Source organism: Ischnura elegans, chromosome 3, assembly GCF_921293095.1.
Source record: "Ischnura elegans chromosome 3, ioIscEleg1.1, whole genome shotgun sequence".
NCBI classification, from domain to species: domain Eukaryota; kingdom Metazoa; phylum Arthropoda; class Insecta; order Odonata; family Coenagrionidae; genus Ischnura; species Ischnura elegans.
This window is the reverse complement of record NC_060248.1, coordinates 29,831,172-29,843,901: the sequence shown is the minus strand read 5'-3', so window position 1 is coordinate 29,843,901 and position 12,730 is coordinate 29,831,172. Positions and strand designations below refer to the sequence as shown.

General features: G+C 40.3%; 1 protein-coding gene across 1 annotated transcript in view; it reads left to right on the top strand.

The window, feature by feature from the left end:
- LOC124155602 (cytochrome P450 6a2-like) overlaps positions 1-5,374 on the top strand; it is a 29,813-nt gene extending 24,439 nt beyond the window's left edge. The window contains exons 4-6 of the mRNA XM_046529568.1: positions 590-814; positions 3,321-3,599; positions 4,984-5,374. Of these exons, the coding sequence (XP_046385524.1) occupies positions 590-814; positions 3,321-3,599; positions 4,984-5,159 (680 nt within the window). The 3' untranslated portion in view covers positions 5,160-5,374. The remainder of the gene's footprint in view (positions 1-589; positions 815-3,320; positions 3,600-4,983) is intronic.
- Positions 5,375-12,730: the final 7,356 nt, after the last annotated feature.

Sequence of the window (12,730 nt, the reverse complement as noted above, 5' to 3'; positions counted from 1 at the left end):
ACTCTCGATTAACTTTGTGGTATTCCATTATAAGTTTTCCTGGATATCACACAATTACTTATACCACTTCTTTTTTATAGAGCGTGAATGAACCTGGGTTTCAATGAATTATTATCATCTTCAGGCACAAATTATGATTTAATTATGTCATAATTTGCGCCTGAAGATGATAATAATTCATTGAAACCCGGTAATGGTATGGTATTTGAAGGAGGTGACCGACAGCTGAGGTCATTTGCGCTATGAGGGTAGGGTATGGAGGAAGGGTGGAGAGAAACCCAGCATCGGCATTAGCCTGCTCTCAACGAAAGGCACCAAGGGGTCAAATCAGTAACATCAGTATACATAACTGTTCTGACAAAGTAACCTCAGTTCCTTATCCATCCCAGATAAAGAACTTCAGTTATATATGTACCTGCTCCAGATCTGTACTGACTAATTTAAGATCTGATTTTAATTGGGGCCTGGTATGAAGTTTTTGATAGGATTCAGAATGAAATTTAATGACCAAACTCTAAGAAAACAAAAATACACAAAAAGTACCAAAGACCAAGATGTAACCCATCACATCATAAATTTTTATTTTCAGAGGAACTGAATGTAAATCAACTGTGTGCTCAAGCCTTTGTCTTTTTCCTTGGGGGCTTTGAAACATCTGCAACAACAATGACCTTTTGTCTTTATGAATTGGCTCGCAATCCTGATATTCAGGACAAACTTGCTGAAGAAGTTGAAAAAGTTCTGGAGAAGCACAATGGGGAGCTGACATACGAAAGCCTGGCTGAGATGCAATATATGGATAGAGTGATTGCTGGTGAGAGCAAAGTCTGAAACCCATCATTACCTAATAATTGTTTTTGGTGATTTCAAGCTTTCATGATTCTTCCTAATCCTTGTAGTAAAGGTAAAGTTTATAACCTGTGCTTCTTTATTTTGATTTTACTGAACTGATGCCCTTTGCTTATTTTTTTGTGCAAATTTAATAAAAATTATATGTGTACTATACATTTTAAGTAAAGATCTTATGAATAAGTATTTCATTATTTTGATTGGTAGGGACTTTATGTAATTGCTGGTGAATATTATATTTAAAACTATTGGTAATAGGACCTTTCAGTGTACAATATGTGCTATGCTCCACAGCTTTGTACTGTTACATAATTTCTTCTTGTCACGGCAATTTATGCACCTTATTAATCTTCTGTTTTATCTCATTCATTTGCCTAGTTTTGCTCTGTAATAGGCTAGACTTCTATTGAAATCGAGGCACAATTGCAGTATTCATACATTGAAAGACGATTACATGATTATACCCACCAACCAACCAACCAACCAACTTAAACTGACAGCGTCACATACATTGTCCCTATATTTTCTCCCTATTTGAGGCTACGACTACCAGACCTCACAGTCCTCACAATGCACACATTTGAATCTCTCTTATGAGTCACAGTGATGCAGCAAAGGGGGGATTTTGAGGGATAAAATCCCCCTCATAGCTAAGATAAATTTTTAATTTAAATCTATTTTACTTAAGTGGATTGATATTACTAATATAATAATGTAAGGATTAATAAAATGTCCCTCAGAGAGCTGTAAAACTCACCATTTTGAAGCATTCATCTTAAAATTCTGCAATTTATTAATCTCACACCTACCACTTATCCTGGTGGGTACTCCATGCCCCCACACACCCCGGTATTAGTTGCACCTAAACCCCCCCCCCCTAGCCTTATTTCCTAGCTGCGCCCCTGCTCAGTCATACCAACTTTAGTTAATCATGCCATTTTGCATTCCGTGCAGCACCTACCAATGAGCAAGCTGAGTATTTGTACTCTGAGGCGAGGCGTCCCCTTCATACCATACATTGACTTTGCTTTCTTCTTATGTTCTGTCTGCTAGCCAAGAATTTCATGCTGGAAAAATACCAGAAGGCCATCAATCCAAGAAAAATGGTAGAAAAGGAAACATTTATTTTTGACTGGGAGCATCTTGCCTGATATACTAATTTCTTGATCAAAGCTCTTTGTTTGGTCTAGGAAAGTATATTGCTAATTAAGACAACATTATTAAAGGCAGAATATGTATAAGGGGGCCAAGGGAGCTTGGACCTCCCTCTAAAATGGGGAAAATATGAAGTAAGTTTTCTGAATTATTTTTGTGAATCATGCTTGCTAGTAGCTCATAATTTATTCTGTGATCTCAATAATATCTCTATATTTCAATTCATATTCATTCATTTCAAGTACATCATGGGTTTTCCTTGTTGAAAATGAACCTAGCCTTACACTGATCTTTCCCATTCCCTAAAATTATAAATTCATCAGTTATCCCTAAGGAGGGTGGGCATGAGTAATAGTAGGCATGACACATGAGCAAACCTGAAGAAAGGAAATCGCTTAACTGAATTTGACTGGACCCACGAAATGAGGATCAATTGATCCCACTGATTCAAGAAAGGATGAGGCTGAAACAGGGATAACATGTCACAATATAATGCTGTCAGTGATTCTTTTCTTCAATGGATTGAATGGAATTTGGTATACCTGAAGTAAACAACAAGTGTTCAACTAACACTTACAATTAGATCTTTGACATTTGGAGGACACCTATGCAATTTCCAGAATAATATTTGTGATCCACAAATATCTTTCATGCTATGAAAGCCTCTAACTTATGAGCGTATCTCCCTCTTTTGAAACCCGACTCATCCGCGAGGCCATAGAAATAAAGAAAAACAAGAAAAACTACAATAGAGATACCGGATTAAGAATCAGCAATACTTGGAACCCAGTCATCCGCAGCATTTCGTTATCTTCCCCCTCCAGTCCTGACTCCTCACACCCTCCGCCCACCCCTCCCACCTGAAATATATAAAAAGGCAGCAAAAACCAATCCCAACATTATTCCCTTGAAAAAGTCACCAGCAGTCGGTCGCGAAACGTCGGGGCAATCTCCACTACGACACGCGGCATACACCCGTACGTGAGTTATTTTTAATCATCATGAGCCGAGAAAATTTCAATCAAGTATCTCCTGGGTCCTAGCACGTTGCCTGGGGGTCTTCAGTTTTCCTCTCCATTCTCCCCATTTTAAAAGTTTTTTCCTGTTGTGGTGATTGCCCATGATACATCCACTTAGGAGACAACTAGCCCAGAGGCTCTTGCCCTCTGACTTCCTCTCAGATCTGAAATTTGCTCAAAATGGGATAGTATTAAGTACTGCTACTAGAGCCCTAAAGTTTAAAGTTTTCAAAAAATATATATAATTTATTTTCATTTGCACAAGTCTTTGATGTTCTTTGATGTATCTATTTGCAGAAACTCTGAGGCTATATCCTCCCGTGCCGGTATTATTCAGAGAATGCACAAAGGAGTATGTTATTGAAAAGGATGAGTACCCTGACCCCTCAATTGATAAGGATATTGTGATTGAAAAGGGCACAAAAGTTGTTATTCCAGTAGTTGGAATGCACTACGATTCCAACTACTTCTCTGATCCAGGAAAGTTCAACCCTGATAGATTCACTGAGGAAGAGAAGAGCCAGAGGCCACAGTTTACTTATCTACCTTTCGGAGAAGGTCCACGAATATGCATAGGTAAGGGTCTAAATCAACGGCGCTATTATTTCATGGGCGTTCAGTGGCGGCTTGCCCATGAGGACTCACGAGCCGCCACTGTGGGTGTTATTGTGGTGGATTGGGAACGTGTAATAATTGCATTGCAATCAGTCAAGAGTTTATCGGGTACTTACAGATACAGTGTACAACTGTCTGTGGTAAGGGACATGGGTGTTGTCTCAAAATACTTGATGACTACTGGCATGGCATCCCATTTGAGGGCACCACTAAAGAGTGGCATTTGTATCATGACAATAGCACGAGACAATCATTCCAGCATAATGTAATCAGCTAAATAACTCATTGACAATACGCAACCACTCCTCCTTCTTTTGCTTTAAAATTTTAAGTCATAGTTGAGCATTATGCATTATGTTGGACTATCTTATGTGTTCTCCCTGGAGACCCTCATTTGTGGGGTCTAACTATGCTTGGGTCATCCTCAAAGAGGGACTTGGACCTCCGTGTTGGGAAGAAAAATTCCACGTAATGACCATGGGCAGTAATATTTTAAAGTTGATAAACTTTGTAATGTGCAAAATTTTTCAAGCCATCTAACAATCATTACATGACTTGTCTATTTTGACTCTGCACAATGGAAAACAAGATTTTTTATGGATTGCATACGGAATTCATATACTCAGTGTACTAAGTGGAATATATGCCCGGTTTAATTACCTCTTGTTTATGCTCCTATTCTTTATCATAACAGAGGCAACAAGTCAAGGAATTACTCAAAGTTATTCCTTTACCTGATATATTTACCTATGATATTTTCCACTTACTTTTCAATTGGCATCTCAAGTCAGCAGAGATAGATTAAGGTCATTGCTTTGAAGAGGTTTAATACTTAAGATGGTACCTACCTGGTAGAAACGTATACCTTCCTGAAAATTTTTCCAACTTCTGATGTATGCAGACAAGTGGCTTTCTGATAATTATCTATAATTTTTATGCATTGTTTGTAGATCTGGTGAAACAAAAACTTTCATTTAAGAAACACCTTAAAGTTTTTTAAGCCGTAAAATGCATTTTCAATTTTTCAGAAATTTTTCCAGTAAAAAAGAATTCCTGATAATTTTTATTGGTTTCTATGAAGTACGACATACATTTAATCTGTATAATGATACTTAATCAATTTAAATGGATGCTATTATTTAGTGGCCTAACCATTTGTAGGGGTTTCCTGAAGGATTCTGAAAAGGTTTCCTATAGCACTGAGGTACTTGAATGGTATTCAGTCTTATGTTCTCCTTCTAAATGAATCACCCATGTATGTATTACTAAATTTATATCTGGTCATTTCAACTATTTACATAATAGACAGTTGTTTTCTGTTTCTGAGCCTTTTTTTTCTTTTCAGGAATGCGGTTTGGGAATATGCAAACCAAATCTGGATTAGCGGCATTGATATCTCATTTTGTTATTAGGCCAAGTGAAAAGAATTCTGACCCTATAATTTTGGATGCAAAATCATTTGTACCAGCAGTTAAAGAGGGTGTGTACTTAAAATTCTTTCCTCGGAAGAACCACAATTAAATTTTATCACAGAATCATTGCTCACAGGTGACCCAGGTATTGAAATTATTATTGTTAAAATGATAAATTGTAAAAATTGATTGTCTGAGACAAACTTGTCTATCTATTGGTATTCTATTCCAGAGTGAAAGAGAACATGTATGGGAGTTTTTAAATTCTTTTATCTGTATTTAAAAGTTTAAAATAAAGACATTGTAATAAAATGATAAATCATTCATTGGATGATACAATTTATTAATGAGAAAAATAGGTTCCATGGTGGTCCAGAACAATGGTGAAGCGAGGGGGAGTTTTGGGGAACCCCCCCAGAGCTCAGAGAAATTTTAAGTTTAATTCATTTTACTTAATTGGATTGATATTACTAATAGAATAGTGTAAGGATTAATAAAATATCCCTCAGAAAGCCGTAAAACTCACCATTTTGAACCATTTATCTTCAAATTCCGCAATTTATTAATCTCGCACCTACCGCTTATCCTGGTGGGTATTCCATGTCCCCACACACCCTGCTATTAGTTGCACCTAAACGCCCCCCAGCCTTAATTCATAGCTGTGCCCCTGGTCCAGAATGCTAGAGATGAGGCCTTCGTGTGTACATACAGCCATTCATTAGGGAAAGATACAAAAATTAATCAAATTTGGTTAATCCATGGAAGAAGTAACTATAGATGTAAAATTCAATTTTTCGGTTTAAGAAAAGTAGGAATTGTTTGAAAGTAAATGTTAAAAATATAATTGGACAAAAATTTATGCTCCCATGATGAGGATGTCGTCAAAACAACAAATCCAAGGTATGTACATGATTTGGTCAAATACTGTACTGATTCTTAAGTTCAATGATATTGTCCTTTATAAATTTTTATTTGGTATCAATTGTATTTACTTAATTTTCTGGGAGAGAAGTAATTCTAGCTGTGTGTAATATTTATCAGAAGGTTTCTCATGGTTCCTAGTAATTTGGTATAGAAATGTAAAAATTAGATATTGAGTAAAAAGAAACCTCGGGCATAACCATTGTGGTGAGTGGAAGATGCACTGTGTGGCAGGAAAGGAGGTGTAAAGCCACTTTTCCCGCCCTAGGCTCGCCCCCCCTTGGATTGCATGCCCTCGAGTCAGTGCGTGGGTCCAAGAGCATTTCCGAGAATTCTAACTTCTCTGGAATTCACAGGGGTACTCTACCCCCACGTTCCTACGCCCTCACTGCCATCCACACCCCTAGAAACTAGTATATATAGGGCAGAAATCCTGCCCCAGGGTGCTCAGTAGTTTTCGAAAAGAGTTCTTTTTGCCATCGTTCGAGGGGTGCTGCTTGATGTTGTTTGGGGACTTCTGCGGATCTCTCCTCTGGGGACTCTTAGGGACCTTGATGCAGGAACTGTGGTAGACCTTGAACAAAGACTCTTGTTGACCTCAAACCAGGAACATCCAGGACCCCGACCTTCAGCACCGCCTCTCCCTACCCGAAGCCACGCAAGTTTTCTATCACAGATTACCTCACCTCCATGCATGCCAGCCTCAAAGCCCCCCCGGACAAGTGTAAGGATTGAAGTGTAATCTCCAATAAAAGCCAATTTGATTATGAGTATTTGTATCGTTTTCCTTTTGATAACCTTATTCTGTAAGAGTTGAGGTACCAAGATAGGAAGTCAGTCGCCCCCGTCGCAACACCATGATGTGTTTGTTGCTTCATTTATTTTCAAAGTGCATTTGATGGAATCAGGGGCGCCGACTTATAAAATATATTGGGGGGGCCCATATCGGAGGTCTTGCCCCGGGAAGAGATTAAATTCCAAGTGTGTCGCAGCACCGAAACTATCATGATTCACACCACTTGATTCAGTTAACCTGCTTTACCTAATAATTATTTTTTTTAACACATTGCTTAATTTATTTTAAAAGGTAACTATCGTCAAACATGGGAAATAAAAATTAACAATATATTTTTGTGATTTCACAAAGCATAATATAACTTAATTATATTCTTGAATTATTGAGGGGGCTCCACCCCCCCAAACGAATCTTTGAGGGGGCCCGAGCCCCCTCAAGCCCCATGGAGTCGGCGCCACTGGATGGAATGAATTGGGTGGAGCTAATGAGCATTCTTTTGTAAATCTGGGTGGATTGGGGGTACAGTTACCACATTCATATTCCCTATATGGCCATGGCAGCCCAAGTAGTTGACAAAGATTCAAGCTGGACTGTGAGAGGGAAGGGTATGAGACTATGCTGTCCACTGTCACGAGTAGTGTGTGTGTTGAGGAGATGTTGAGTGAGGCCTGGAATTAAATTTCAGGCATTGAATATTATCATGATTGGGTAAACCCTGTCTGTGAAAGGCTTCCAGTTTTTAGTATATGTTACCTGTCACATGGTCATATCATTTTGCCAGTTAGTGCTTTACAGTGCAGAAACATAGACATACAGTAAGGATGACAAGAGAAGACTGGAGAGATTCGGGATGTGAGTGCAGAGGAGAATGAAGAAATATTGTGGAAAGAGACGAAAAGGAACGGTGTGCAAAGTGCTGGAAAGAGTGTGTGAGGAAAGGAATCTTCTAGATGAGAGGAGGAGGAGACAGATGGTTTGGATGGAGTGAGTACTGTGTGGGAAGTTGATGTAAAAGTCCGTGTTAGATAGAGGAATGTGTTAATAATGAATTATAGGTGTGCAAAGGAGGCGAAGGGAAAGAACAACATTATAGGTAGATTGAAATTGAGTTGGCCTTATAGAAGGGGGCGAGGTAGTGTGGTGGGTAGCGCGCTTGGCTGCTGATCTAAGAGTCCGGGGTTCAAATCGTGGTTGAAGCCTTCAGGCACTCCTTAACAAAATCCTCGAAGTGCGAGGTGGCCGAGGGAAAGGAAGTGGTTTCTCTACCCTGAATGAATGACGCATGTTTACGAACTTACTGCGAACCCTTATTTTGACGAACATCCTGCGTAGCAAATTCCAAAGTTCGACCCTCGTTTGTTCGAGTCGCTTGAATCGAGGTGCCTTCTATCGATCGGGGGCAGGCGCGTCCGAGGAACAAGGGCCTCCGCCTAAGACGAGAGAGATCAAAAGGAAGGAATTCCGAGGGGCGGAAGAAAGTTTTCCGCCGGGAGGGGATATCGCCGTCCGCTCCTCTCTTGGCTTGCGGGGGTGTTCGCCGAGAGACTTTGCGGCCCCTGAGTGCGTCGCGATGCGGCCCTCGTGCACGCGAGGCAACCTTTCACCATCTCGTGACTGAAGGCACTTCATCTGCGGCGGGGGTGGGGGGGCTACGAGGTATGCTGTGGAGGCCCCTGATGCGTAATCCGACCGCTAATAAATGGTACCGATTGTACATCGCGGTGTAACGTGTCGTGTTTGCGAGAAGCAAAAACATGCAGCAGCAACAATGTGCGGATCAATCGCTTGCAGTATTTTCTGCTGCAATGAGATCTCCGGCAATAACGACCCGTTCACTTATATCCTAAGTCGCCATTCAATAAAATAATTCGGTATATGGAAGGAGAAAATAAGTTACCAGGAAAAAAATCTGCATCATTCAGCCGCTCTATCACAAGTTTGAGATAAAAATACGCGAAAGTTGCCGCCCTTTTTTCATAAGTTGGTGACGTCGTAGTTTTTGTTCATATATTCGATCAGGATGAATCCTCTGCACAAGTAAGTGAACCAGAACTCAAATTACGTCACCAATTCATGAGAAGAGGGTGGCGACTTTCTTGTTTTAAACTTACGAGAAAATATGCTATGTATCCTATTCTTCCAACCTATGTACCTATGCTATATATCCTATGTATGCTATGTATGCTATCTATCCTACCGTGTGAACGCAGTGAAAATCACTTAAATTGCCATTAGAAAAATTTCCCCTGGACCGGGAATCCAACCACGGACCCTTGCCTTTCCGGGCCACTGCGCAGACCATTACGCTATCCAGGTTCACGATTTTCCATAGCCGTTATACTGAGGCTCATGGTACTAGATGTTAGGCCCTCGCGGTCCACTAAAGATGGCAATGCGAGGGAGAACGGATTTCTAAAAATTATTTGAAAAATAATTAGCGCGTCGTGATTTATCCGCAACCAAAACGCATATGAACAGATCTAAAAATAACTCCCATACTGGCTAAACTTACAACTGCTCTCGAAATATTCTCCTGTTCATTTGTCGATACTGATAATGCACAGATTGCTTAACCTCTGGGTCTGTCAATCCCCACTTAAACCCAAGTACCTCCTATCCCTTAACCCCATTCACCCAAATTTAAATGCTATGACTCGATTATAATTTAAAGTGACCAGCATATGTTCCTGGAACGATTTTTTTGCGAAAAACCCTGGAGAAAACTTTAAAGCTGTGAACAGTGTCTTTAACAACATCAGTGTTACTTCCCCTGGACCAAAAGTCCGAGGTTCGGTTCCGGGTCTAGGGGATTTTTTTCTCATGGCAATGTATGAGGTTTGTAAGGGAATATTTGGATGGTGGAGATTTTATGTCGATAATTTTCTTTCCCTTCCATCTACCTAATTCTTTTTAATTGCGATTCCGGGTCTGCGTAAACAGCACCATTCCCTGCGTTGATCGCCATGAATTCTTCATCCATTCAGGCTATCACTTCTGATTATATCGTGATTCATCACTTCAAACGCTCACGTGACGGAGCTTTTGGCGTGGGAAGTGATGAGTCTTCGGTCCGTAGCTCATGTGTCGAGTGCTCATTGCAAGTAGCGTGATCCGAGTATTTTTTCGAGCGAGGATCCGAGGATCCGAGGAGGAGCACTCAGTCTCACTCATTGTCAGTGGTAATCATCGCTAAGCTGCCTCGCGTCCCTCCCGATACGCGGCTTCTTTTAAATATTTGCGTATAAGTTATGTGCCCTCGAGTTTCTATGCAAATAACTAAAGACCGAAAATAATACATTCAATAATTAAATAATTCCTTGTTTAATTTTTACTCGCTCTGAATAAAAATTTGAAGTAATGAAACGTGTTTAAACATAATTTATCGCGGTTACAGCGAAAAATAATTTCCCGTTTTTGAGGGTTTTCATGCGAAGCACCATCTGCGGTAACCTGCAACTCCATCAATTATATAATTTCATTGCAACCAAACTCAACTAATTATTTGATACAAGGTGTGATCAAAAAAATACTGGACCGATTTTATTCTGCGCAAACAGTTCAACGGATCGAAATGAAACAAAGTGCGCCATATTGCGACATATCTGACGACTAAAACGAGAGGTGTTGCTTTTGTTTACGTCAAGTAGTTACGCAGCAGCAGCGGTACGTGTCTTAACTAGTTCGTTGCCGCGGGCAACGGCAGCAATGAAGGAGCTAGAGGAACAGGGTGTGTGAGTGAAATGCGGTTTCAAACTTGGCAAAATATGCTACGGAGATATTTGGAACGATTCAGCAGGCCTCTTTTAATGAGGCTATGAGTCGAACCCAATGTTATGAGTGGTACCGTCGTTTTAAATCGGGCAGAACCTCGACAGATGAAGATTCGCGAACTTCATCTGTCGAGAGCCTTCCACCTCGAAAGACCCCAAACATGTCATATTGGGGAACAATTTTTTCCGGCCAAATTGCCGTTTAATTGTTTGGGAGAACATTCGTTTTGGATCCTGTCAGAAAATTTTGAAAGACGTTTTTGAAATGACGCGCGTCGCATCAATGGCGTCCTCATTATGGCGTTTCCACCACGATAACGCGCCGACTTACACGCTGATCATGACCGAGTTTTTCGCCAAAACCAGTAGCGGATACATATAGGGGGCGTAGGGAGAGCGCGCGCTTCCCCTTGCGGGGCCGCCCGCATAGCCGAACATTGCATAACAACAATTATAATTTTTTTATCTCATGAGATGGCATTGTCTTTTGTACGTGTATAATTATTTTAAATTAAACTTTCCATGTGACCATTATCTTTTTATCACGTATAAAGTAAAAGTAGCCCAATATATCTTTTGCGCCTCCCTTGAGTTTTTTCCTCTATCTGCCACTGGCGACATCCAGAACTTCATTGATCCCGCAGCCACCCTTCTCTCCAGACTCCATCAGACTTTTTGTATTCAAAGATAAAATCAACCTTGAAAAGTCACCGACTAAACTTTATTACGGACATTAAAACTAATTGTATGGCGGGCATGAAGAGGATCCCTAAGGCGGCTTACCAGGCAGGATTCGAGAGCTGGAAGAAACATTAGCATTGGTGTATCGCCAGCTAAAGCATGTACTTTGAGGGTGACAAGTTCGATTGAGCTATATCCGTCGAAATAAACAAATTATAAAATCAGTACGGCCTTTTTTTGATCACATCTATGATTGCTGCTAGTTATAATTACGTATCTTTCTCATAATTAAAATGGATGAATCGCATAATATTTAAACTGAAAAAAGTGGGTGTTTTTAGATGGCAATTTTCATTGGCTCACAGTGAATTATGTTTGCTGAGTGTTCCGGTTGCCTGTGGGCGTAGACTCCAGCAGCGGCGTGGAGATAGCAACGATCCTAGGATGCGCGGCTAAAATGCATCCCCAATTAACCGTTGGCCAAGAAAGATTGCCTGCTGAGTCATGCGGCGGGCTGCCATCATATTACCCCCCTAATTAATCGTATTTTATGATTATTGACCCGGATAGAGCTTCAATTGGCTTGGTTTACAAGAGCATACTGATGGGATCCTAATATTTGCATTCAATTTCCATCGATGCAGAGTATTCCAAAAGTTCGAGATCCCCTGGATCATATCCTTTCCGTCCAAGCCAAGTGACTTTGACCGGTTAGAAACGATTCTGGTATGGTCAACTTGTTCAGTGTGCTTAAATAAGATATGAATTATGTGAAAATATAATCTTCGTGATCAATGTTTCTCATGTGCGAGTAAAAAATAAGCATTTTATGAGCCAAACTTGGCGAAAATATGTGATGAATATAACTAATGGAATTATTCGAAATTCTTTTTATTTGATAAATGCAAATGACGAACATATTTTTAGAACTGATGAGGGACAAGCCTCGATGGGTTTTTCGCGCAGGTCATCTGTCTACAAAATTGAACCATTTATGAAAAAGGTTCCAGGTTGCTCTAGGTATTCGTTGTTTGCATTTTCATTTTCCTGGCAAGTATTTTCGCTTTTGCGTTCTGAGTCCAGTTTTTGTTGCGAGTTGTGTTGCCTGTAAATGACATGTCGTTATCATATAATGTGAAGAGTGGTGGACTAAAAATTGATCCTTTCAGAACGCCTACTTCCATCGGCGGATAAGACGACAAGGCTTTTGCATCGGAGGCTCATAATTGTAGTTGATATTGATTAATAAAGAGGATTTCGAAAGGAGAATCTCATTTTCAAAAGAAGGCGTTATATTGTATAATTTATCGGAGGGGAAAGCAGTGTAGAAATTGCTCTTCTATGCCTGTCTCTCCCTTTGCTCGGGCGAGATGAGTTGGCTGGAGTAGGCAGTGCTTCTTTTCAAGGGTGGATCTTTTCTGGGGGATAGGGGGGACTAGCAGGCAAACGGTCCTCTCATTTTTGAGATTTATAACAACATACAACATTACTGTGCGAAATATTCTCCTTATT